Raw genomic sequence first — 25,807 nt, forward strand, 5'->3', positions numbered from 1 at the left:
CTACCTCTCCTCAATTTAGGAGAATATTTCAAAAGGAAACAGACCATTTGTATTTCTGTAGAAACAAAAATCTTTTATCAGCTTTTAATCTCTAGATTATTCTTTTGGAAACTGCTGCAGTGATTGTGATGATTATACACAATATGTGAGCTGAAGCAGGCAGCAGAAGCTGCTTGTTTTAAGCCTTCTAATAAATCAGATCAGGTGACCCCCCCCAGCTGGCAACTGGAGCAGCTCAGCATTGTACAGTTCGTTTATAGGCCTTTATTACTTATTGCTTTGTGTATTCCTGTATATGGTTCAGTCCTTGATGGTTTCTCTGTTTTTGTTTTAGATGCTGAAACAGTGGAGTGCAGCACAGGTATGAAACACAGCACACTGCAGCAGCTCCACAGGTCTGGTGCGAGGTTAAACAGACGCAGCCTGTGGAATCTTTGGAAGATCAGGGGATTGTTTAAATGTCCTGGCGTTATTTTGTCACATATTGTCTTTTTCTCTCAGTTTGGAATATATTTAAAGTCACCACCAGCTCTTTTAGCACTTTTATTTGTATTTATTTGGATAAAAATGTTGCAAAGTGGGTCAAAGTCTGTCGGATAGTCAAAAATATCTTTAAAAATATTTTTTTTTCTAACTTCTTTCACACTTTAACATTCGCTTGAGTTCACTTCTGGTTTTCAGCCCAACTGGAAACAGAGTGAAAAACATTGAAGGCAACATGGTGTTTTCTTCTACCAGTGTTTTTGTATGATTTTGGGCCCATTTACTGGAAATCATGTGGAGTTTACATCAGTGCAGACCATAATCCAAGATTTGTGAATGTTTCTCCTTCCACCCGTCCCGGTTGACTTTTGAGCAGACTTGCTGTTTGCCAGTTGTTAGACTGAACATTCTCTTGTGTAAAACGTTTTATAAATCCAATCTGCAGCATACAAGACGTCGTGAAGGATGTACAGATAATTACGTGTTTTATCTTCCCCCCCCTCAGGCCAATATGTGTCATTTTCAAAAAGTCAGATTGACGCAATAAGTCATCAAAATTTCATCAAAGTCTGTTCAATGGTGTCCGAAACATTGTGGGTGGTCATCTATAGACGCTCCACTGATACAGGGAGGGTATCTGAAGGCTTTGCAAAGTCTTAAAAAGCATCAAATTCAGTTTCCTCAAAAAAAGAAAAAAACATAGAAGGTATTAAAAAGTCTTGAATTTGATTTGCAAAAATCTTACCTGCTGCAGGCAGCAATGTTAATAATAAACCATTTTTGTATCCGATTGCGAGCTGCCAGGAGAAGTTACACATCTATAAACTAAAAGTGGGATCGGTGCGTCGGTGGATTGTGCCGCAGGAGGCTGTTTAATCCTTTTTGTGGAGTTTCAGTCAGCACCATCAGACCTGCAGCAAACGCTGTCACTACTGCATCTCATAGTGTCGATTTTAGCAAAAACCTAAAAGGATTGTTTTGAATCGGTTAATCCATCCATCCATTTTATGCCAGGTTGCATTCATTTAATTGATTGTCATTTGAAGTTATTGTTATATACTGCTGGGAAGTACTAAAACGTGATATAATAATACATAATTCTAGGCCATATCCTCCCTCCTGGTTTTACATTAGACATTCATACTTTGGCAGGTGATAGTGAAAAGGGTATTAACATGCATTCGATGTGGTGTTAAAAAGGTCTTTAAAAGTCTTCCATTTGACTTGATCCACCTTGCAGAATCCCTGTGATATCATCACAGGTCTTGAACAAAACAAGAATCAAAATAATGTGTTATTTGTCACGGAACAGGCTAAGAAATGTTTCAGGTGTGAAATTTAGCGCTTCTTAAACTTTGATTTAGAAGTCTGAATAGTGTTGTGGCGACAGGCTGTGTTTCGGTAGCTCAACAGTTATTTCCATTTTCCACTTTTTTAAAGATAAACATTTTTATGTTCCCTTTTATGTAGCATTAAAAAAAAAGTCTGAAATGAAAGTAACTCTGTGAAACTGTAACTGTGTTTACTGTCTTGTACAGAGAGAATCTGCGGTCACGACATGCAGCCGGTGACGCTGTCCGAGCTGAAGCGGTCCGGTCCGGGTCGAGCTCACCACGTCAGAGTCCAGCTGAGATCCTACGAGCCCTGCAGACTTTACCAGGCTCTGAAACTCTACTGCAGCAAGTGTACATCAATGTAGGCTCACACACAAGTGTCACAATAATAAAAGTCTCATCAATGTTTCTTGTAATCTGTAGCTCAGTATCTTTTTTTAGGTTTATGGTTTTATTTTTGTCACATGCACATGCAGACATCATAGTTTTTACTGATTCACTGCTGCAGCTCTGCTCAGCCAGAGGAAGTGTTGAATGAGGAATGCTCTTAAATTAATTTCTAGGTATACGAGTTGGTAAATCTGAATCTTTATATCTTTCTCAGAGTCGGTGTGCATTGTTGGATTTGGAAAAAATAAATGAAATATCGGATTTCCCTCTGATCCTACACTGTGATCTCAGGCAGGATGTCCCAGATGATGAACTGGTGGCAGGTCTCTTCTCTGAGGCGTCCAGGGACTCTAGATCCTACAGTCCCCCATCGTGGGCTCTGTCTGGGAGGGTCGATGTCCCTGGAGATTCTCCAGGATCCCCGAAGCGAGCTCTGAGTGTTCACCTGTCCACCCAGCTCATGTCTGAAGGCAAAACCAAAGAGCTCATCTTCCTCATGGGTAACAGTCTGAACCAACACTTTGTTCTCCTCAGTTTAGTCTTTTTTTAATAAGCAAATGTAAAATTTGAACATATTTGAAGGGAAAATATCAAGCATGTTACACAAGAATCTTTTGTCATCTTAAAGAATAAAAGGTTTATTTTTTTCTGTTGCCATCAAAAATACAAGATACAAGTTTTTATCCTGAAATCAGGCACCTGGTGACGGAGTGTTTTGCAGGTTCGACTCTGGAGGAAACTTGTCGGCTAACGACCGGCTACCAGAACATCGTCCCTGTGAGGTCATCAGGAGGTCACGTGGCTCTGCTCGACCTGTCTGCACCCTTCCTGTTCAGAGGCAGGAAGAGATACTACGGGTCAGAGACGAGCTGCGCACACTCTGATGAAGCCTAGAGCACAGTTACGGCGTTAAGAAATGTTTGATTTGGTTTCCATTGGTACGATGGAACAACAATTTGCTGTCAGCCATCTTTCCTGTTTTGTGGTATTATTGAGGTCGACTGATACTAGACTTTTGAGGCCGATATTGATATTTGTTGAGTTTTTAAAAAATCCAATAAATAATAAAAGTTGCCCAATATTCAACTTTTATGTAAGCACATGCCATAAACAAACATTTAAAAAAAAAAATCCCTTTAAATTTGGTTATTAGAGAATAGTATACTGAGCGGGACATTTTACAGTTAAAGAAACTTGCTCTCTGGTGGACTAAGTATGTAAAGGAGAGACTGTTTTTAAATCACCTCAAACATATCTTTGACATTTCTCTACTGACATTTACTGTTACTGATCAGCTGACATATACACTGACACTGATATATGTGTAATAAACTCATTGGCTGGCCGATTTTGCAATTTTGCGGATATGTATGTATCTAAGATGCTGCCGGGTAGGTTTTAATAAAACCTGTTGAATTCTGGTATTAGTAGAAATATTAAGCTGTTACGATGTCTTTACATGTGGATCATTTATGCCTCAGCACATTAACAAAAGATGCAAGAAAGAGGCTAATGTTGGTTCATATGTGATGGTAACTAGAATAAAGTTTGATGATACTTTACTCCACATCACTACTACAGTCATATCACAGCAAGGGCCCTTGCATGCATTTTGTGCTGCCGCAGCTGTAACCCTTCGCAGTGCGTATTTGTGGCTTGCCTGAATACCTGGTGCATGCCTCTTGAAATCAGAATCAGAAAGACTTTATTGATCCCCGAGGGGGAAACTCAATTGTTACAGCAGCTCAATATCACGTCAGTGCACACAGGAATAGAAGTAATAAGCAAAAAAATATAATACTCTATAATACAGGTCAGATAAATTAAGTACAAAGTGGATATAAGTATAAAATTAAAATAAGTGTAAAATGCATCTGAAACACTCACACCCAACATTCTCACCACAAGATCCATTTATTAGCTGTTACGGAGCTTTCGATCGTATCACATGATCTTCCTCGGCAATTGAGTTTGCCCAGTTGTCGTGGAATTGCAGATGTTCAAATGTCTTAAGGGCTTCTCATCCATGTTAGCTTAAAAGCTGAGAGTGAAACTTTGAAAAGAGAAGATCTTCTGCTGAGGGAGATCTTGTGATACAGAACAGCTACTAATGGACTTTGTGGTTTTGTGTGTTTTTGTCAAAAACATCAAGATGTTTGCTGGATAAACTTGCTGTCAACGCCGTCTCATTGTTCCATTTCTGGAAATACTGTCAAGATAAAGTACATTACATTTCAAAATAAAGACACTGTAGCGAACTCAGGACGAGAAGTAGCATGTATACGTCACTGGTTGTGAACAGTGACGTATACATACATAGTGAGAGTGACATGAGTCTGCAGAGATGGTGCGCAGAGACTCTGCTGAGCCATTAAAGGATGCCTGCACATTCTTTATCACTCACGCTCTTTCTGATTTCCTGTGTTTCAGGTGCAGGCGGTGCTCTGAGGCTGCTGTGAGGGAACCGTGTGCTGAAGGAGTCGAGCTGATCGATGAGAAGATCATTGCAGAAGGTGAGAGAGAGTTTGGTTTGAATCTCTGGACTGTCAGAGGAAACTGTTGCAGGTGGAGAGCACGGAGGAAACAGCTCACACTGACATTAAAATGTCAGTGTTGTTTCAGCTTGTTCTGCTGCCCAAAAGTGTCCAAAAATTAATTAAAAATGAATGCAGATTTAACAGAAGAAACCAACTTCACATGATCCTTTTCACAACTTGATCAACAGAAAATGAATCCGCATCCATTTTGATAAGCGATTTGTCAAATGTAATCAAAAGTAAAAACCTCTCCAACTGTTCTCTGGTTGCAGTTTCTTCAATGTGAGGATTTTCTGCTTTTCGTTGTAAACTCAGTGGAGACGTCACCTTGAGCTCTGGGAGATTGTGTTGGGCATTCTGACACGAATAGATAATTAAAAAAATAACTGTGCAGCAATATTCTGACAACATAGCCGGTCAATTAGGCCTCGTCCTTGAATGCACCATCAAGGAGAGTTTTAAAACTGGTGCCTGCTCTCAACTGCAGCCGCCACGACAATAATCTCATTATAACAAATATGTCTCTTCATGTTGTCTTCAGGGTTTAAAAGCTTGCTCATTCACACAGAGTTTTATGTTAGTCCATCCTCCTGATTGAGCAGGTTGTAAACGCTCCTGAACGACTCCTGGCTGATCTCAGGTCTGTTGTAGCTGCAGGTTTTCCTCTGAAATAAATCACACACTGTTTAACGTCTTTGGTCTTCCGGTCCGCAGCTCTCGGCGTTCAGCTGCTGCAGTTCGTCCTGCTGATGAAGCTCGAGCTGCAGGACGCCACCGACACGCTGGACGTCTTCCTGTGGAGAGACGCCGTGAGTTTTAGATCACATTTAAAGTCCTGCTCACTCTGGAGCAGAGGAGATTAGATCACAAGGAGAAAGGAGACAATCTGAGTGCATTACACATTTCTGTCTGTCTGAAGTTTTTAACAAAATTATATATGAAGTACTATGAAGTTTGTATGTTTGTGTTACTACTGTATTGGCAGTATGTCTTATATATGTTGTCTGCTGTAAAGTATCAGAACCCTTCTACACAGAGAATTAGGATTAAGTTGTACACACTGTGGTGAGAGTACTGACATCAAATAAACATCTTAAAGGAAAACGTCTAAAAACAGTTTTTAGAAAGTGATTTTCAGGTAAACGTTAATGAGTGACGATGATGCTTTGGGTCTTTCATCAGGAGTCGTTCTTCAGCGTGTCGGCAGAGGACGTAGCAGCCAATCAGGAGGCTCAGAACAGCATCTGTCAAACGATGGACTCCCTCTGTCCACCGGGGGGCAGCACTGGTACATCTGTCAAACTCAAAAAAACAGCTGGATTAAAGAGTTTAAAGTGTAAAACTCTCTGTAAAGCAGCAGCTTCACCGACAGTGATGTTATCATAGTGAAGAATAATTACCCAGATCATCCTCTCTGGGAATTAAGAAAAAAAAAATGTATGAACTGCATTATACATAGAAATAAGGTGAACGTTCAGGTTCAGGTTTTGTTCTGTGCTAAGACGTGATAAGTTCAAATGAATCTATATCTGTAACGGTTATAACACAGTGACTTGATGGAGTTTCAGTGCAGAGGCCAGAGAATTACTGTTAACGTTGATGACCATGAATCTAAGTTAGTGTACGCTGCTGCTCTGTCCATCAAACTACACTCCTTCCTGTCCAGATGGTGCTGATCTTCTGTTTTGTTGTTTGCCAGCTGAAAGAGGAGGGAAGAAGTGTTTTCTGATGTGTTATTTCAAAAACATTCAAATCTAAGAGAAAGGAGAAAAAAAAGGATAATTTTAATTAGGTTAATTTTTTATTTAATTTTTATTTTCATAGTATTTTAGTAACTTTTGGATTACTTGGTTTTAATTTAATTTTTCTTGTATTTCTGAAAGGTCTTAGCTTCATTATTGTTTTAATTAAAGTTAGAATGATATGATTGGATGGGCTTATGCTGCATTCCATTTGAACTGGGAAGTCGGACTGCGTTCCCAGTCGGTAATTTGGCCCGCAGAAGTCGGGTTTCCGACTCGGAAAGTCGGAAGAACCTCACCAACCCCGACCTCAAAATCCAAGATGGCTGCTCGTGCATCAACAGTTAGTGAAAGCTGTAGTAATATACTGTTTATTAGCACGTCTGTCTTTTGTGTCTCATTAAATCAGTCGTACACGCAGTACTGTCCAACTTCTATCTGTGGACATGTTGGTACGGTGTTTGTAGGCGCAAAATACCATGAAATGCGTTGTTATCAACTGGTACTGCTGAGGCTAGAGGCGTCCATCTTGGTTTTCCCACTTGTTGTACTGGAATGCGGTCATCTCATATGTGACGTCATTCCCAGCTCCGACTTCCGCGGTAAATGGAATGCAGCGTTATTACAGGCCTGCGACAGCCACAGAGTATTTGATTTATTGATTGCTCTCGGGATGTAAAGAAAATTTCAACAAAAAAAAATGCTTCTGAAATACATTACCTAGCCTAGCTCTAAGCAACAAATTCAGGATTCTGAGTTTCCTGTGCCTTTAAAGCAGTAGAAAGAGTCAAACGCTGGTTAACCATGTTTGTGTCTCCTCAGGTCAGCGTCCCTGGCTCGATTTGTGTCTGACGGCCTACCCAGTAGAGGACGACGGGGGACAGAACCAAACCTGCTATCAGATCTGCCACACCGCCATCACCAAACCCCCCTCCACACGGTCCGACCCCGATCCTGCCTGAAGCACCTGCAGGTCAAAGGTCACCATTACACCAGAGTCCAGCAGGGGAAAAAAAGGTTTTATATTTAAGATCTTTGTGATTGTGATTTTTATTTGTGTTTTAATGCGTAAAACTAAATCAGTGTACATAAAATGTTGCTGCAAAAATGTATAAAACTGACATGAGTGTATTTTTAAAACTTCTTTTGTTTCCTGTGCAGCTCACAGAGCCTTTTAATGACTTTTTCAAAATAAAAGAAATTGCTTTTCATTCATTCATTCACTTCAACCTTTATTTAAATCTCAAGGAATCATTGAGGGCATGCCCTCATTTTCAATGATGTTGACAGTACAATTAAAACACAAAAAATAATTAACAAGAAAACAAACAGACAACAGAACATAGTTAAAACAGTTACACTCAAGAGCGGAGTAGTCTAATCATGGCTTTAAGTTGACCAATAGGTACAATTGGGGTGGATAAACTGAATCGCTCCCAACATTGAACCTTGTGGAACCCCCTTTGACAGTGGTGAAAATACAGAACAAGTCACACATTGCTGTCTATGAGACAGGTAGTCCTGAAACCATTTACAGGACTTATAATCAAAACCAATATCACATAGCCTGAGGTTGTTGATATTTTAGCAGCTGGAGCTGTATGTGGAAGCAAACAGCCAGTGAATGCTTTCTGATACAGGGAGGTTGTGATCCTCAGGATTTCACCAGCATCACAGATCTTGTCAGTTACGCTTTTTGCAGAATTTGCAGCGTCTGTTAGGAAGTAAAATGGCTCCGTTTAACCAAGTTTCTGTAAACAGGATTAATTTATTGTCTGAACTGTGAAGCTGAAATATGGATGGACAGATGAGGACACAGTCGTGTGGCTTCCATCGTGCATTTTTGCCTTTAACTGATAGTTGATAGAACAGAGACAGACAGGAAATGTGGGGCGAGAGAGGAGTATGATATATAACAAAAGGTCCTTGGCCAGAATCCAATTGAGGACGTTGAGGTCACGTGTATGCGGTTTAATCATTCGGCTACCAGGACGCCCTCTCCCAGATTCTTACCCTGAACTCAGCCACATCAAACCTTCACCAAACCTCAACCACCTCTCATCGTAACCCAAACAAAACCATGTTCAACCTTATAGAGAAACTTTTCACTTGTCTATAGGTCAAAGCTTATAGTTACCAGAACCATTTTTAGCCACGTTAGAGCATGTCTCTCAGTCCAGACTGACATGTCTCGACAACTACTGGATGGATTGTCATGAAATTTGGTTCAGACATTGTTTCCCTCAAGATGAATTGTAATAACTTTGGCGATCCCTTAACTTTTCATGTAGCGCCATCATCAGGTCAAAATAAACTAATGACATTCCCATCAGCCTCAGCTGTACTTTGTGTTTAGTGCTCAGCAGGAAATATCAGCATGGTATAAGCATTATACCTGCTAAACATCAACATGTTAACATTGTCACTGTGAACATGTTAACATGCTGACGTTAGCATGTAGTTCACAACACCACTGTGCACATGCACAGCCTCACAGAGCGTCTAGCGTGGCTGTAGACTCTTAGTCTGGTTTGTTTTATGCCAAAACCAAACCTTTGTGTTTTGCAGGTCAAACACAGTATGGCACTGTGAATTGTTCATTTTATTTTATTTTATTTTGGCATGTTCTCCCAGAATAACCTGGAAGACCGAGGACACGTGAGACACAGAGCACAGTGAATTCTCAACAGGAAATACGCCACAGTTGACAAAACTCTGATATTTTGCAGAATTAAAATGTAAAACCACCAAAACACTCAAACAAATAGCTATAATAGAGGGAGCCTCAGGTCAGTGTTAGTGTGTCACTTAATAAATGTTACCAATCGCGCATCGCTGATCAGATTTAGTTGAATTTATTTTTCATTTCAATAATTTATGTCATCGCATTTTCTATCACAAAATATTTAGCAGTAATATATTACACCCCCAAGAGTCCATCTAATGTGTCTTTCTAACAATCCTCATTGCATTATATAGAAATAACATTAAGCTGGTTTAAATGATTTCTGCAGTATTCTGCAACAATGAAGTCATTTACCATTAAAACAGACACTTTAAAGTGCTGATCTGTGGTGTTACTGCGCCATCTGCTGGCCAACTGACAGCATGATGCGCTTTATAAAAGACTTGATTCTTAATTGATAAACTGGGTCCAAAAAAAAAACACAGCAAACTTTTGCTAAATGTTGTGGACTTCATCTGTCTCGCTAGCCTGGACAAAAGAGTTCAGTTTTCTCTGCCTGTTGTCACCTTTACTCGTTTCCCCCCTGTTCTCCAGAGGACAGATATTGGACCCAGACGTCCCTGGGGAAGAGCAACCTCTGCAGAGCGACGTGGTCAATAAAGTTCAAATCATGAGCGGCATATGCTGACCTAACCAGGTATTGATGACCAGCGGCCACGAGAGACCATAGCTCCACCAAATATTTGGAAACAAAGACACACACACACACACACACACACACACACACACACACACACACACAGGGCCAACTCCAAAAAGGGAAAAGTTTTAGCTGATGTCACCAGGGTTAAAGAGTGAAACACTGCAGAAAGTCTAAAGCTGGTTCTGCTTTTCAGGAGATAAAACTGTAAAACTTGTCAGTCAAAAACCAACCAAACCCTCCAATATTCTCTTTGAATGTTGCAGATCAGATCAGTGCAGCAGAAGAGTGCTGGTGTCGTACCCAGACTTTACACTAGATGGCAAAAAATATCTGTAAATATTTGGAATCCAGCGAACTTCCCTTTGAATACAAAGGAAACAGAACATTTCTGTACTGGAACTTATTCTGTATTTCTTGGAGTTTTCACCAAACTGCCAGGCATCCTGGGAAATTTCTGCTGTGTAAACATAACATTCAGTGATAAAGTTTGCAGGGATACTATACAAATATCACAAGTACACAATGACGTCCTGCAGGATTATTTATAAATGTGTGGATTTATGTTTTTCTGTAAAACTAAGTTATATCAAGTTATTCTATATCTGATAATAATAACAGTAGTTTTCTGTACTTAACTTAATTAAATTAAATATCTAAATTTGTGTAGCCTATTAGTTTTGTAACATGAATTTATTGTTGCACTACGAAACTGCAATTCTTTAAAAGAGAATAAAGTTTTTCTCCATTTTTAAATAAGTAGGTAGTAGTATGTCTTTGTTACCTTTAGCGATCATTTTCTGTATAAAGTAGGTCTACAGAAGTACAAGTAGGCTACAGTACAGCTTCTATCTGGAAGAATCTTTACATTTTAATAAATGTGTAAAGAAATTGAGGACCGCTGGTATCAGTGTCTCTTCATCAAAATGACCAAGACTTCTTGAAATGTTTAAATCAAGAGAAGCTTGTTAGATCAAAAACTAATGGCGATAGTGTAATTCACACATGATAATCCCACACAGATTACAGTTCAGTGTGTTACAGTTTATTATCGGATCAGGCAAGCTTTGACAGATGACTCCCCCTCCTCCTCCCTCCCTCGCGCCTTCCTCCTCATCCTCCTACTCTCGGGTCCTCTTGTCTCTCTCAGACGGAGCTCAGCGTCTCCACCGGCCGCATTTCTCCGCGCTCTAGCCCGGCCACCGAGCGCCGCGGAGCGGCTGTGCGAATAGAAACTTCGTGGGACGGAGGTGGACGTGCCCCGGCTGTGATTCAACACTCTACCCCCACCTCCACCCTCAGCTGCGGAGGATCTGAACGGTCAGTTCACTTTTTCCAGCCAAGTTTGAGGACGTATTTTCCGCTCTGTTTTTTGGTCTCTCCGGTGATGCCTCCAGACTGGAGCCGCTCCGGGACGCACCCAAACCCGACAGGTGCAGCTCTTATACACGACCAAAGACTTTGTGAAAGCTGTTTGCGCGCAAAGATGAAGAAAAACTGAAATTTTGTGGCAAGATTTTCGCTTTTTTTTTTTTTTTTTTTTTTTTTTTTGGACAGATTATCAGAAACCAGAGATGGATCGATCATTTTGGAAAACGCATCAGTTTGATCTTACGGGTTAGACAGAACCACACGATGCTGCTTCCATTCTCGAGGTTACTGTGTTTGTGGCTCTGCAGCGAGGCCGTCGCAAGTCAGTTCCACTGGCAGAAAACAAAGGCGACTTTCAGTCCTCATTATGAATCCACCGCCGCTGATAGGAATGCGCAGAGCCGGAGATGGCGCACAGTCATCGGGAAGGACAATGGGGACGCGCGGTGCGAGTGCGCAGGCCTCGTGGCTGGATACTGTAAACCCGTCATCCTCTGAGCTGCTGAGGACACAGATACCCCTGCGCGCTGTGCGTAAAAGCGACGCGCAAGATGGAGCGCGGCGCATCCGACCTGTACCCGGAGTTGAACCTTTACGCACGGATGTAAACACGGCTGGTGAGCCGCGGAGTGATGGATGCAGTCCGGGAGAAGTGCTTATACACACCCCGCATGGACGCACCTGTAGCCTCGAGAGGACCGGACACAACCGGCGGCAGAGAAGGAGAGCAAAACCGAGCATGACGAAGCGGAGCGAGCCACTGCAGGACGGAGCCACGGCCGCGTGGGAAGCTCTGCCCGCGGCCATGGCGCAAGAACAAGAAGCCGGACACCCCTTCGGACTCAACACCAGTGACTCTGAGGACGAGTATTCTCTGCCGGACTTTCCCGACACCACGCCGTTCGTGCCGGTGAACACGCGGACCAGACGCAAGCAGGTGAACAACCCGTTCTACCCGGTCACCGCAGAGACGTACGGAGCGTACGCGGTCATAATCACGGCCGCCGTCATCTTCACTGTGGGGATCATCGGGAACGTGTCGGTGATGTGCATCGTGTGTCACAACTACTACATGAGGAGCATCTCCAACTCGCTGCTGGCCAACCTCGCGCTCTGGGATTTCGTCATCATCTTCTTCTGCCTGCCGCTCGTGGTGTTCCACGAGCTCACCAAGAACTGGCTGCTGGGGGAGTTCTCGTGCAGGATCATCCCCTACCTGGAGGTGAGAGGGGAGGGGTTCGGGTTCTGGTTCTGGGGTTGATGCCGCTGATGGTACAGACTGCAAATGACTGACTGAGTGTACATGAATAAGATGTCAGTTGACAGGTGAGAGCAGGTCTGACAGGTGTCTGTAAGGGGGAGCACGCATGACGTCATTTTATAGTCAAACCCCGAAGTTTCCCCCCATCAGATGTCTGAGGAGTTTCTGGAGGAGGTTCTGATTCTGATGAGCACATACTGCGTTAAACGCCTTACTCTACACAGATCAACACAGTTTACACCATATTTGAACCACACACCAATAATATGAGTGGATCTAAGACTGTAGAGCTTCAGACCTCATAGCTGAAATACAGTACTAAAGGACAGGTTCAGTCTGTAATCATCCCTCTGTTCATATTGGCCATTAAGAGATCCTGTCCTTAAGGTGTCTCCAATGTAAGTGATGGGGGACAAAATCCACAGTCCTCGTTCTGTGCAAACATACATTCCAAAGTTCATCTGAAGTTAAAATGGGCCATCATCAGTCTGAGTTAATCAGATCAAGGGAGTATTTAAATTATTATAAAATTCCCTCTTTGGACGGTGTCTCCTTGCTGAGCCGTGGTGGAGAGAAAGCAACACAAAGAGGAACTTTTATACTAAAAACACTTTGGAAGATTCCTCACTTATTATCTTACTCAGACTGCAGTGCTGACTTTCAGTGTAAGTACAGGAAGTAGTTTGTTCTCTTTGTAGAGGGGAGGAAAATGACTTTCATGCAGGGGACCGAAGTTCACATCCGGTCACAGACCTGCATTAACATGAACTTTTGTTTTTATTGCTACAATATTAAAGGATGAGTTCACATTTTTTTCAAGTCTGTCTTAAAACAACAGTCACATGCTCATGTGGATATTGAAAGAATCATCAGTCGCTGCATATGTTCCTCCTGTCCTCACTGGCCCTGAACAGATCCCTTCCTAATGCAGTTCCAATGTGAGTGATGGGGGACAAAATCCACAGTCTTTGTTCTGTGTAAAAATCACACAGCACTTTTTACTGCAAAATTCCCTCTCTGTGTTATTAATCCTACCACAGCACAGCAAGGAAACACTGTCCAGGGAAACACATAGAAGGAACCTTGTACTAAAAAGACATTAACTTTGGAAGATAAACATTTGATTTGTCTAATTAAGACTTCTGAAGCCTCATATTGTCTTCATTTTATTTTACACAGAACAAGACTGTGGATTTTGTCCCCTGTCTCTTACATCTGAATCATATTATGAGGAGATTTCTTGCCAGTATGAACAGGAGGAACAGTTACAGCCACTAGAAATAGTTTCAGTGTATATATATGGGCATGTGAGTATCGTTTTAAGATACACTTGAAATAATGTGAACCTAACCCATCCTTTGAATCACGATCTTTCCCTAACCTTACAGTAGCATCCTGTAGGTTCCATGCACATGTAAAAAGAATACATTTTTATATTGGCAGCAAACGTAATCTGGGATTTTGGAGAGTTGTTCACTATCGCCATTCTTGTCTGAGGGGCGAAGGCCAGCACTGTGTGTATAAAAAGCAAAAGGAGAATTATAATACAAACAAAATGCATGCTGGGAAGTATGCTAATAAGCTACAAATGTTTTTACACAACTTAATTTGATGATATTTTTACGTTACAAGACTTATCAGTTCTGAAACGGTTCTGAATCTCTTTTTTTTAGTGACAATCTGATCTAATTACACTGAGATAATGATCAAAGATTAGAGTTTACAGAACGGACCTAATATTTTATACTACAAAATGTGACACGGTTTCATGTTCATGTGAACGGGCCACATCAGAACAGAATTAGGTGGACGGTGGCTGCAGACTGCAGTCCGGGTTTGGATCAGGTTTAATGTCGCCTAATGTGAAGGGTATTTAATCTGATCAGTGTCACATCAGGCTGCAGAAAACACGCTGACACCTGCTGAACATGAGACATCCTGCTGTCCAATCCGAGTGAAGATCAGGATTAAGGATTAGGGAAAGACGACCCCCCTCTGATCAGTCTTCATTAGAGGAAGCAGGACAAGGAGGTCTGGGATTAGATCTGGATATATTTAGACTTTCTGTTCAATTTCATATTTTATATAGATCATCTTTTTATCCAGATCCTTTTGTTCTGGGTCTGTTTTTCCTGGTTTGGTTACCTTAGTTCCTCTGAAGGGAAATCTTAAAGCTACACCATACAATGATATTTTAGACAGTAGTGTGTGTCCAACTTTGTGGCAACAGTTTGTGTTTTTATTCCTTTTTCTGCACAAAGCCAGGTCCACAGACAAATATTTTTCCCAGTTTGGTGTGGAAGAACTGGTCTGCACAGCGCCCTGACCTCAACCCCATCCAGCACCTTTGGGATAAACTGGACTGCGAGCCAGACCTGATCACAGTGTTGGACCTCACTGATGCTCTTGTGTCTGAATGGGAGCTTTCTGAAAGACTGAAACCAGAAGAGTGGAGGCTGTTACAGCAGCACATTAACGCCCATGGCTTTGGAATCACATTTAACTGTCACACATGGGCTGCACTGTTCAGCCGTCCACATACTTTTGGCCTTGTAGTGCATGTGTCCTCTGAGTTGGCAGCCTGTATTTCCGGTGTTGGTGATGTCGAAGGGGACAGTGTTGACATGTTTTAAATCAGCTGAATGCCTGAAATGTAAACGTTAGCAGCAGGTTAACGTGTTTGCAGCTCGCTGACGGTGGAAAATCCTTTTAATGTAAAGTCTGGAAACAAAAGGTCGTATTTATTGAGTTTAATCTTCTTAGCAGCTGCAGCAGCTCTCTTTGTCTGAGATGATGACCTACATGACATTAGTGATATTTACTGATGTCACCAACTGTCATCTTTTTTTATTTCTGTCTTTTCATTTTAATCATTATTATTATTATTATTATGTTAGGCTAGACTGTCCTTCAATTTAATTCCAAATTAATAATAAAAAACTTTATATATTTTAACACTAAGCATACATAAAATTACATTTATTGAAAAAAATAAAATAAATTATCTCTTTGACTTTAAAAAGTCAATAAGGTGAAATGAGATATGATAACTAAGATTAGATATGTCAGTGTTTTACTTCTTGGTTGGTAGTTCATTTGTTCATTTCGAAACAGACTAAAATAAAGTAACTTATACAGTCAGAGTTCAGACAGAGCTGCAGATCTGAGATCAGTCCTGTTGTCTCCTCTTAACTGTTCAATGGAGCGTAATCACACAAAACAGCAGAAGAGGATTCAATCTGAAAGCTGGTGTGATGGTCCGACCCCCAACGAACACACACACACACACACACACACACACAGTGATAAGACTCTAAGAATCACAATATCATAATTTAAAAAAAATGATAAATACATATTTTTTTAAATTAACACCATTTCCCACGAGCCCACAGACTGCTGCTGCAGCTTGACCGTGGCCGAGTTCATGTCACAGCAGAGATCACCGACTGGAGAATTAGCGCCACCGACTGTTTATCTCGATGAACCAGCTCCTCATATTCGCGTAATGGTTTTCGATGGAAACACACATCCACTCACATTTCCTTTTGCCGATTTTCTTGAGAATTTGGTTCAAATTCGCGCTACATTTGGATGGAAAGGGTTCTGTACTCATACAACTATTTTCTGATGACGTGAACGCCCGCAAGCCGTAAACATGGTGACATGAGCGCAGCAGGGAGAACAGGGAGAGCCAAACGGTGTTGAAGCTTTTTAGATTGATAGAGATTACGGACAAAAAGTTGGACCGATTAGAAGAGCGAGGTAATACACAAACTGCTGCACTGGAAACATTTCATGGGCTCTATAGTTTTTGAATGCTACCGAATGAAACTATTATTAAAATCAAGAAGTTTTAATATTCTAATATAAAGCTCGGCAGAAGATACTAAACCTGTAAACCACAGGAGCATGTTTCATTTTTCCCAAAGAGAGACTGTTACAGAGTTGTTATTGAGTTACAGAAGCTAGTGGGGAAGTGACATCAGGACTTTGGTTGTTTATGACAGTCTCTCACCAGCAGTTAGACTGTGTCCTCCCACCACACACAAACAACTGGTTTGCCTGTTTACACAGTGTGAAGTGTTTACAGCTGCTGAGACACAACAGATGTGGTTTGTGACATTATGACGCAGAGCAGAAGGGTGAAGAGTGTATGTGTGTGTGTGTGTGTGTGTGTGTGTCTGAACTGTGTGTTCCCCTCCACCTACTGACATAAGAAAACACTTCAAATTATCGGATTGGCTCTCACTTCTTCACATGCTTCACTTTAGGGTCGGGATCCAGGATTCAGGTTAAATTAGGAAGATTATGTCGTCGGTGTTTGGTCATAGTTTTACCCATCATGCAGTTATAATCATGTTACTCGTCAGTTTCATTGCTGAGATCTCATTGGTTTCAGTTCATTTCTACAAAAATCAACCTGCAGAGACTTGAAAGTTGCTGCAGAGTAATAATCCATCACAGTAAGAAATTTTATTCCTTAGTTGTCCTTGTTTACTGCACACAAACTGGGCCTCCAAAAACATTAGACAGTTAACAAAGTGATGACTGAAATCAGGAAATATTGGGTCAAAGAATAAAGATGACAAATCTGGCCAAACATTGGCTGCCAACTTTCAGTTCTCAACGCATTTCCAGTCTCACTGCTACAGACACAGTTCAGTTTGTTGAAGGTATTGAGGATCCATAACCAGACCTAATCAGTTTTTACATTGTTCTTCTTAGTACTCTGCATTACCACCCCCACTGAGAGGGAGAAAGAATCTGATGTTTTGAAATATTTTGAGAGAAAAAGGCAGCCAGAATTAGCTGTTGTAGCATTCTGTGCATTGAATGCTTTTCTAAGCACCTAATGATCATTTTAGGACACTGAAATGAAATGAAACCAATTAAATACGCTCAGTGTGACTGTGGCAGAGTCATAACACCACTGATACTCCGTCGTAGGTTTCAATTGTCATACAGTCAACGGATGCGTTGTTTCTGCTAACACAGACAATTGTTGCACTTCTCTCTTCTCATTGTTCCCAAAATAATGAGTGGAGAGAACTTTCTTAAGTTTACAGTGAGGAGGGTAACCTGACGTTCCTCTTCTTTTCGCAGGTGGCTTCTCTCGGGGTCACGACCTTCACACTGTGCGCTCTGTGCATCGATCGTTTCCGCGCTGCCACCAACGTGCAGATGTACTACGAGATGATCGAGAACTGGGCGTCCACCACGGCCAAGCTCGCTGTCATCTGGGTGGGCGCTCTGCTGCTGGCGCTGCCCGAGCTGCTGATCCGACAGCTGGTCACTGAGGACGGTGACCCGCCTGACGTGACGCCGTGCGAGCGCTGCGTGGTCCGGATCTCCACTGACCTCCCGGACACGCTGTACGTCCTGGGACTCACCTACGACAGCGCGCGCCTCTGGTGGTACTTCGGCTGCTACTTTTGCCTGCCAACGCTGTTCACCATTTGCAGCTCACTGGTCACCGCCCGCAAGATCCGCCACGCAGAGCGGGCCTGCGTCCGCGGCAGCAAAAAGCAGATCCAGCTGGAGAGCCAGATGAACTGCGCCGTGGTGGCGTTGGCCATCCTCTACGGGTTCTGCATAATTCCGGAGAACATCTGCAACATCGTCAGCGTGTACATGGCAGCCGGCGTTCCCAGGAGAACCCTGGACATCCTGCAGCTGGTCAGCCAGCTGCTGCTCTTCTGTAAGTCTGCGGTGACGCCGGTGCTGCTGTTCTGCCTGTGCCAGCCGTTCACCAGAGCCTTCCTGGACTGTTGCTGCTGCTGCTGCGAAGAGTGCGGCCCGCCCCGCTCCCCCGTCACCACCACCAGCGCCGTCGACAACGAGTGCACCACCACCGAGCTGGAGCTGTCGCCGTTCAGCACCATCCGCAGGGAGGCGTCCACCTCGGCCGCCTACGCTGCTGTGGGGACGCACTGCTGAGGTCAAAGGTCAAAGATCAACAGCGTTACCGTGCGCTCACACCAGAAGCTTCATGAGCTACAAAAGCGGCCGGCAGTCATTCATTTTCAATGAGAGCTGGCGACGAGAGGCGTCCGACGCCGCAATGCCAGCGGCCAGAGCGACGAGTTGAAGCGACACACTGAAGCAGCAACCAATTGCTGATTGGGATTTGATTTTCTTCCCCCTGTAAACGTCTCCCTATGTACTGAAGTTCCTAGCAAATATTTGTTCCATACTGACAATGGAGGAGAAACTGATTGTTGCGGTCCCCAGTTTCCCAGAGTTTCCCGCCCAGCGGCGCTCATGAAGCTTCTGGTGTGAGCGCACTATTAGGCGGCGCTTGTTCCGGGTCGTTCCTCTGATGTGATTAGGAATTGGATTGGTGGACGCGATGACATATCAGGCTGTAAATTCCTCAGTTTTTTAAAACTTGAGTGGAAAAGACCCCCAACTGTCGAACACATTAGTGTTTACTGACGTGGCTGAAGACGTCACTGCTTGTCCATTCACTGTTTACAGAATTTATATATGAAACAACACAGTCAGTATTAGTTATAGCATTTATTTGTTTAGTTCTTTTTAATTAACTCACCAGTATTTTTACTGAATCTGCACTCAGTCTTACTTTTTGCTCATTGTCACTGTGTTTTACAGAAGCTGAGAGCAGACGTGGAACCTGATAACTTTTTCTGCTCCTTTTCTTGAGATCACGACTTCACGTCTAACAACGCAGACTAAGATCACAAACAAATGTGGTTTGACATCTTGAAATACGTGATAATTAAATTGGGTAATGCTTTATTTTATGTCTGTAATTTCATAACAATTTCCTCGGAAAAAAAGAGATTATTTTAGTTAGAGTTTAGTTAGTTGTGTTGAATTTATAAGTAGTTTCCTGTGAGGAACTGCTCCATTTAAACCCAAAATATTCATTTTTTATGAATTTTTTATTGGAAACTTTACTCTCCATATATGTTGCTATTTTCTCTCTTTTCCTTTAAAAAAAGTGTCAAATTACATAGTTCTGTCCAGGAAATGTTCAAGGAAATTATTAGTAAATTACAGACCCCTAAAATAAAGTGTTCCCTTAAATTGTTGTGTTGGGATAACAGGCATAAAAACTGATCATCAACCAATTGTCGCTATCAATACCTGTAGTTTTTTTTCTATTGGATGTTCTTGGTTGTTTTCTTTTCCTTCTTTGTGTGAGTGAGTCAATGGGACGTACAGTAATATATTGAAAAGGGCTGTTGATGCTGTCTCGTGTTTGCTGACGATGTTCTTGTGAATCACTACACTCTGCTCAGTATGTAATGTGACAGTTGTTGTTTTTTTAGCCACAAGAGAAGTGTCACTTTAATTAAAAATTATTTTAAAATAGATTTTTTTTTTTTTTTTTTTTAACCCTGGTGTGCATTTAGACAGTTGGTTTATTTGTGGAGCACATTTCCTAACAGTTCAATGGCAGCTCAGTCTCACCACATTGAGCAACCAAACTAAACCAGGGCTGTCTCTGTTTCTAAAAAACATGTCATTTTCCCCCACGTTCGAACTTCTTCTTGTCCTTTCGGCTGTTCCCTTTCAGGGGTCGCCACAGCGAATCACGTGCCTCCATCTAACCCTGTCCTCTGCGTCCTCTTCACTCACACCAATTAACTTCATGTCCTCTCTCACTACATCCATAAATCTCCTCTTTGGTCTTCCTCTAGACCTCCTGCCTGGCAGCTCCAGCCTCAGCATCCTTCTACCAATATATTCACAGTCTCTACTCTGGACATGTCCAAACCACCTCAGTCTGGCCTCTCTGACTTTATCTCCGAAACATCTAACATGAGCTGTCCCTCTGATGTACTCATTCCTGATCCTGTCCGTCCTCGTCACTCCCAAAGAGAACCTCAACATCTTAAGCTCTGCTACCTCCAGCTCTGCCTCTTGTCTTTTCTTCAGTGCCACTGTCTCTAAGCTGTACAACATCACTGGTCTCACCACCGTCTTGAACACCTTTCCTTTCATTCTTGCTGATACTCTTTTATCACACAACACACCTGACACTTTTCTCCACCCGTTCCAACCTGCTTGCACTCGCCTCTTCACCTCTTTTCCACAGTCTCCATCGCTCTGAACCGTTGACCCTAAGTACTTAAAGTCCTGCACCTTCTTCACCTCTGCTCCCTGTAACCTCGCCGTTCCACCTGGGTCTCTCTCATTGACACACATGTATTCTGTCTTACTGCGGCTAAGCTTCATTCCTCTGTTTTCCAGAGCAGACCTCCATCTCTCTAGAATTTTCCCCCACGTTCGAACAGCTGTTCAAATTTCTTAATGAACGTGTCTAAAACTGGGCTAAGAGCACAGTCAGACTTTCATTTATAAAAGTGAAGGTTTAGAGCGAAATCAGCTTGTTACAGTGGAGTCGTGTGTGGAAAATACACGTCAGTTCCACATTTGTGATCTCTGACACACGCTCAAGTAATGTCTTAGAGATGTGTTGTTTTGACTACATTAAAATGCGTGTTAACACGTAGAGTTTTGTAGTAATAACACAAAGTGTTTCTACACAAATTGTTCTGATGATTCAACCGGAACAGTTTCATGCCGATCCAAGTCGTAGAAGGCACAGGAAATTGTCTATGGGAAAAATGAATGGGACTAATATCCGAAATAGCTCCTTCCACTTCGAAACAATTTTTCTGTGCCACTTTTTTGTCTGTCAGGCACTTCACAGTATAAAATCCTGCTAGCATACCTTAGAGCCTGCGGTGTTTCTTACAGCCACGATATGGAAGTGTTGGACAGAACAAAGACCATACTGATTTTTGTCATACAGCCTTACGATTAGTGGGGCTAAAAAATTGAAATTGGAAATATAGGGTTTTGCAAAATCATAATCACTGCTAGAAGAAAAAGAGAAATAGATGTACAAAAGGAAACATGTTAATCCAAAAAAGAAGCAGAGAGAGACTCTCCATCGCCGTCCATCCAGAGGACACAGCCGCTATTGTTTGTACTGTTCAGACTCAACACAACTCCTCATCCACTCATAGTTACAGTCAGTCCAACAAACAACTGAACCTTCCTCAGACACAGAAGGGAAGCAGCCAGCACTGACAAGTCAATGCAAGAGCACAATTTATCATGCAAATAGTTTTTATAAAATTAGTTTTATTTGCTCAGATTATAAAGAAACCAACTTCTCCTCCTCTGATACTGTTTATTTGCTGCGTCACGGTCAGCACAAATCTCAGCTGGTTATTCTCTCGCCATCGTTTCGTCATCATCGTCGCCGCCCAGCCGGGGAGGACACAGCGCACCATTGTCCTCGCCTCCCGTTGTCATGACAACGGAGGGAGTCTGCCTCTCAGCTGGCCGCCGCAGTGAACAGTGCTACAGTACCACAGGCAACACATCGAGGCTCATTTATTCTGAAAGAAGTTGTCACTAATGGTTTCTGGTCTGAACCAGTGCAGTCTGGCCTCTAAAGAATACATCCTGTTTACAGTTGTTTGGTAAACAGCTCGAACATCAAAATATAACTGCAGCAGGTGTCCATGTTAACAGGTAGGCTACATGAACAAACTGCTGACTGCAGGTCCTGACGGATGCCTGAGCTGCTGCTTCTGTTCAAATTATTACTGTACAAGTAAACACATGTTGTTTCTGGTGCAGCTGTTTTCAGCTCTACACATTCTCATAAAGTTTATTATGAATGTAAATGGTATAAACTACCAGTGTGGACTTTGGTTAATCTTCCCACACTGAACCTGAAGACTTACAGGTGGTATCATGCCTACAATTAGTATTTAATAAGTATGCTAGAAATTATTGCAAGTAGACCTGCACACAATTAGCATGTTAGCACTAATCATTTTGACTCAGACGTGAACGTGTAACAGTTTAGCCAGAAAGCTTGTTAGCATGCTAATATGTCAACGTTAACATTGTTACATTTAGAATATTTGTAACATTCTCAAGTTTAGGATTTTAGCATGTTAGCACTAATAATTGAATGTAACATTTAGTATTTTAGCATGAGCATATGCCAACATTTTATGTATAATGTTTACCCTATGGTCTTATCGACACGGTAATATGCTAATGTTAGCATGTTAACATCAACATCATTAGACTGTTATGTTTAGAACATTATTATTATTAGCTGCACATTAGTATGTTAACGTGTACATTTAGCACAGCAAACATGCTTACATTTAACATGTTAGTATAACATACTAATTTTTAGCATTTTAGCTTGTTAATCAATTAATAATTTAAAATTTTGTATCTAGCACTTTAGCATAAGCATGCTAACATGCAAACGTTTCATTTGTAATGCTTAACCTGTTAGCGTGTTAGCATGCTAATACATTTTAGCATGTTAACATGGATATAGTTGACATTGTAACATGCTTGCAGTTAGCATGTTAGCATGAATTATTTAGAATGTAACATTTGACATGTTAGCATGATTAAGATATCAATATTTGTAATTTTTATTAGCTTGTTAGCTTGTTACCATGCTACATTAGCATTCATCTCAAAGTACAGCTGAGGTTGACAGGGATACAGACAGACATTTTACTCCGGACCAAAGTGTCCCTATAAATTCAGCTGCTGGCTCAAAACCAGCCAACAGCTACAAATGGATTCTTGGCCTGAAAGTTGTTGAACTGGACAGATATTTGGACGTTCTGTGCATCTCCCAGCGTGAACCTCAGAGAAAACATCTTCCCATTTCTGAACACAGGCAACGTCTGAAGCTTGAACATTAAAACTGCACCATCAAATATGTCTGCGATTATATGCGCAAAGACGTGATGAGAGGGAAGATTGTTCAGCCATCAGATCAGATCCTTCATGCTGCTGCGAGAAATGTCAAATACTTTCTTTCAGCTGAACGCCTTGTTGTGTGCATGGATATACATGAACTCCAATATTTTACTTTAATCAGCTGATCAGAAAAGTAAGATAATATGATACCAGTGGTGGAACGTAACTAAGTAGGCTACATTTACATTTAAGTACTGTACTTAAGTAGAATTTTGACATACTTGTACTTTATTTGAGTATTTCCATTTTATGCTACATTGTACTTTTACTCCACCACAATTCAGAGGGAAATATGTTACTTTTTACTCCACTACATTTATTTGACACTTATAGTTACTAGTTATTTTTCACATTAAAACACATGATATGCTTATATGATGCAGTACTATTCTACTAATCTAGCCAGTAGTATACAAAGTATCTAAACTTGGCTCCACATTGACAAACTACAGTATTAAAATGCTCTAACATGTATTTGTTTGTGATAAAGATAGCGTAATATAATATTCTATAATAATATAACACTGTGAAAGGAGTGATTCTGCATAATGAGTACTACTTACTTTTAATACTTTAAGTACATTTTGCCTAATATACGTCTGTACTTTTACTTAAGTGACATTTTGAACTCTTTTGCTTTTAATGGAGTATTTTTAGACCATGTTATTTCTACTTTTACTTAAGTAAAGGATCTGAGTACTTCTTCCACCACTGTACGATACAAAATTAAATTTGCATTTATAATATTCATGCCCTTGGATAATTAAACAACATTCTTGTCTAATTGTATTCATCACAGAATCACCAAGAGGGGACTCTTTGTATGTAAACCACATTCTTCTCTAATCACCCGTTTGGCTTTGATTTGCTCTCTGGCACCAAACTTGTGTGTTCGAGTCTTTTGTAAACGAGGCTGGCAGCCCCAGTCGCTGCTCCAGTAATTAGACATCCCCATTCATTCAGCCACAATGGGGCAACGGGTACACTGAGGCTCCGCTGCTGAACAAGCTGCTCACTGACCTTCTGCAAACTGCTCCCAGGACTGTTTTCTGGAATGAGACGGACGTCCTGGGAGGGCTGGGATCGCTGCCCCTGATTGGTGGGCAGGAGCCAGGCTTCCACGGCAACCAAACCATTCTTCCTGGATGGTGCAGATTCAGATAGCTTTTTTCTACTGGGATGTCTAATCAATCATTAATTAATCATAAAAACAGTCATGAAATAAAAAGATACGAGCACCATTACAGCAAAGAGGTTGCTGTGATGGTGCTTACCGTAAAGGTTTCTGTTATTGCTCACATTCAGAGACAAAGTTTGAACAACACACCAGTTGATAGGCAACAGCTGTCTAACTGTTCCTACAGCAGGTTAGTCTCCTACTTTCTACAGTCCCATAAAAGAAATTTTCACTCTCAGAGGCTCTTTCCCGGTTATGTGTGTATATATATATATATATATATATATATATATATATATATATATATATATATATATATATATATAGACACTCAGTTGGCAGTTTATTAAGTACACGGAGCTTAAACTAATACAGAAAATACAACAGTCCTGCAGTAAAGCCAACCTTCATGAAGGTTATAATGTTCAGATTTTGTTGAAAATGTTTTAGAGACGTGTTGATTCAAGATTCTATTATTTTGTCCACCCCATTTATATCAATGAGGGTAGGCTTAATACCTCTGTATAATGCAAAACAGTTCAACAACACCACAAACAGCATCCTCCAAAATGATCATAAAGTTGAATCAAAACCTTTCCGAACATTATAACCTTCATGAAGGGAGGATTTATTGCAGGACTGTTGTATTAGACTGCATTTGTTTTAGCTCGGCGTACCTAATAAACTGGCAACCCTTTTTAGGAGAAGCCTTGTTGTTTCCTACCTTTTGTACCAATCAAGTGTAAGTTTGATAACCAATTACTAGTCAGATGTCACACACTATCCCCTCACCCTTCTGGTGAACAACAACTAACAGTATGCCATGATCACTTGGCTACTATAAATAAATAAAGGGCACGTTGAGCACTGGTGTGCCTAGTGATACATTTTAGTTCCATTAAAATTAAGTGAGCATCAATAAGCAACCCTGTCTCCTAGAAATTACATTTATATACAACTGATTTGCAATAGCAAATACATTTAGAAGGAAACTGAACATAACATAATGCGGAAATGTTAATTAATGTATTTAGCAAGTCACAGAAATGTTGATACTGATACGATATCAGTAAAATGTTTATCGACAGTGTATTTCAATTGTTTCCCGCCAAAATATCTGATCTTGCAATACCATGTCCTCTAGTTGTGACTGCTTTGTGATTATTAACCTTTTTATGGTTATGTTTAACCCTTCACAGGTTGGAGAAAGATCGTGGTCTGGGTTATTACAGAAAACGTCTGCAGTGACTTGAATCACGAAACACAATGAGATTATCAATGTATAACCGAAACCACAAACTTTCCCTACGCTTAACAAGGTGCCTTTGTTGTCTAAAC

The 25,807-nt window shown here is 41.4% G+C and overlaps 2 protein-coding genes across 4 annotated transcripts in view; both read left to right on the forward strand.

Annotated features, from left to right (window-relative positions):
- pot1 (protection of telomeres 1 homolog) overlaps positions 1–11,158 on the forward strand; it is a 72,489-nt gene extending 61,331 nt beyond the window's left edge. Inside the window, exons 13-22 of one of the 3 annotated variants that reach the window (XR_006377716.1) lie at positions 335–361; positions 2,022–2,178; positions 2,499–2,707; positions 2,929–3,064; positions 4,638–4,720; positions 5,459–5,553; positions 5,927–6,032; positions 7,309–7,503; positions 9,767–9,869; positions 11,023–11,158. Coding sequence is in view for 2 of the 3 variants with exons in the window: in XM_044193582.1 (XP_044049517.1) it covers positions 335–361; positions 2,022–2,178; positions 2,499–2,707; positions 2,929–3,064; positions 4,638–4,720; positions 5,459–5,553; positions 5,927–6,032; positions 7,309–7,448 (953 nt within the window). In the remaining variant the exon portion in view is untranslated. Of the gene's footprint in view, positions 1–334; positions 362–2,021; positions 2,179–2,498; positions 2,708–2,928; positions 3,108–4,637; positions 4,721–5,458; positions 5,554–5,926; positions 6,033–7,308; positions 7,702–9,766; positions 9,870–11,022 lie in introns of those variants that run through there. The other 2 variants (XM_044193582.1, XM_044193583.1) reach the window with 2 other exon arrangements.
- A 14-nt stretch (positions 11,159–11,172) lies between these two features.
- gpr37a (G protein-coupled receptor 37a) lies at positions 11,173–19,847 on the forward strand. Its single transcript, XM_044193584.1, is given in 3 exon segments — positions 11,173–11,686; positions 11,688–12,465; positions 17,611–19,847. Coding segments are annotated over 3 exon segments (1,791 nt in total). The 5' UTR covers positions 11,173–11,507; the 3' UTR covers positions 18,445–19,847.
- The last annotated feature ends 5,960 nt before the right edge of the window (positions 19,848–25,807 follow it).

This window comes from Siniperca chuatsi, linkage group LG4 (assembly GCF_020085105.1).
Source record: "Siniperca chuatsi isolate FFG_IHB_CAS linkage group LG4, ASM2008510v1, whole genome shotgun sequence".
In the NCBI taxonomy this organism is placed as follows: Eukaryota; Metazoa; Chordata; class Actinopteri; order Centrarchiformes; family Sinipercidae; genus Siniperca; species Siniperca chuatsi.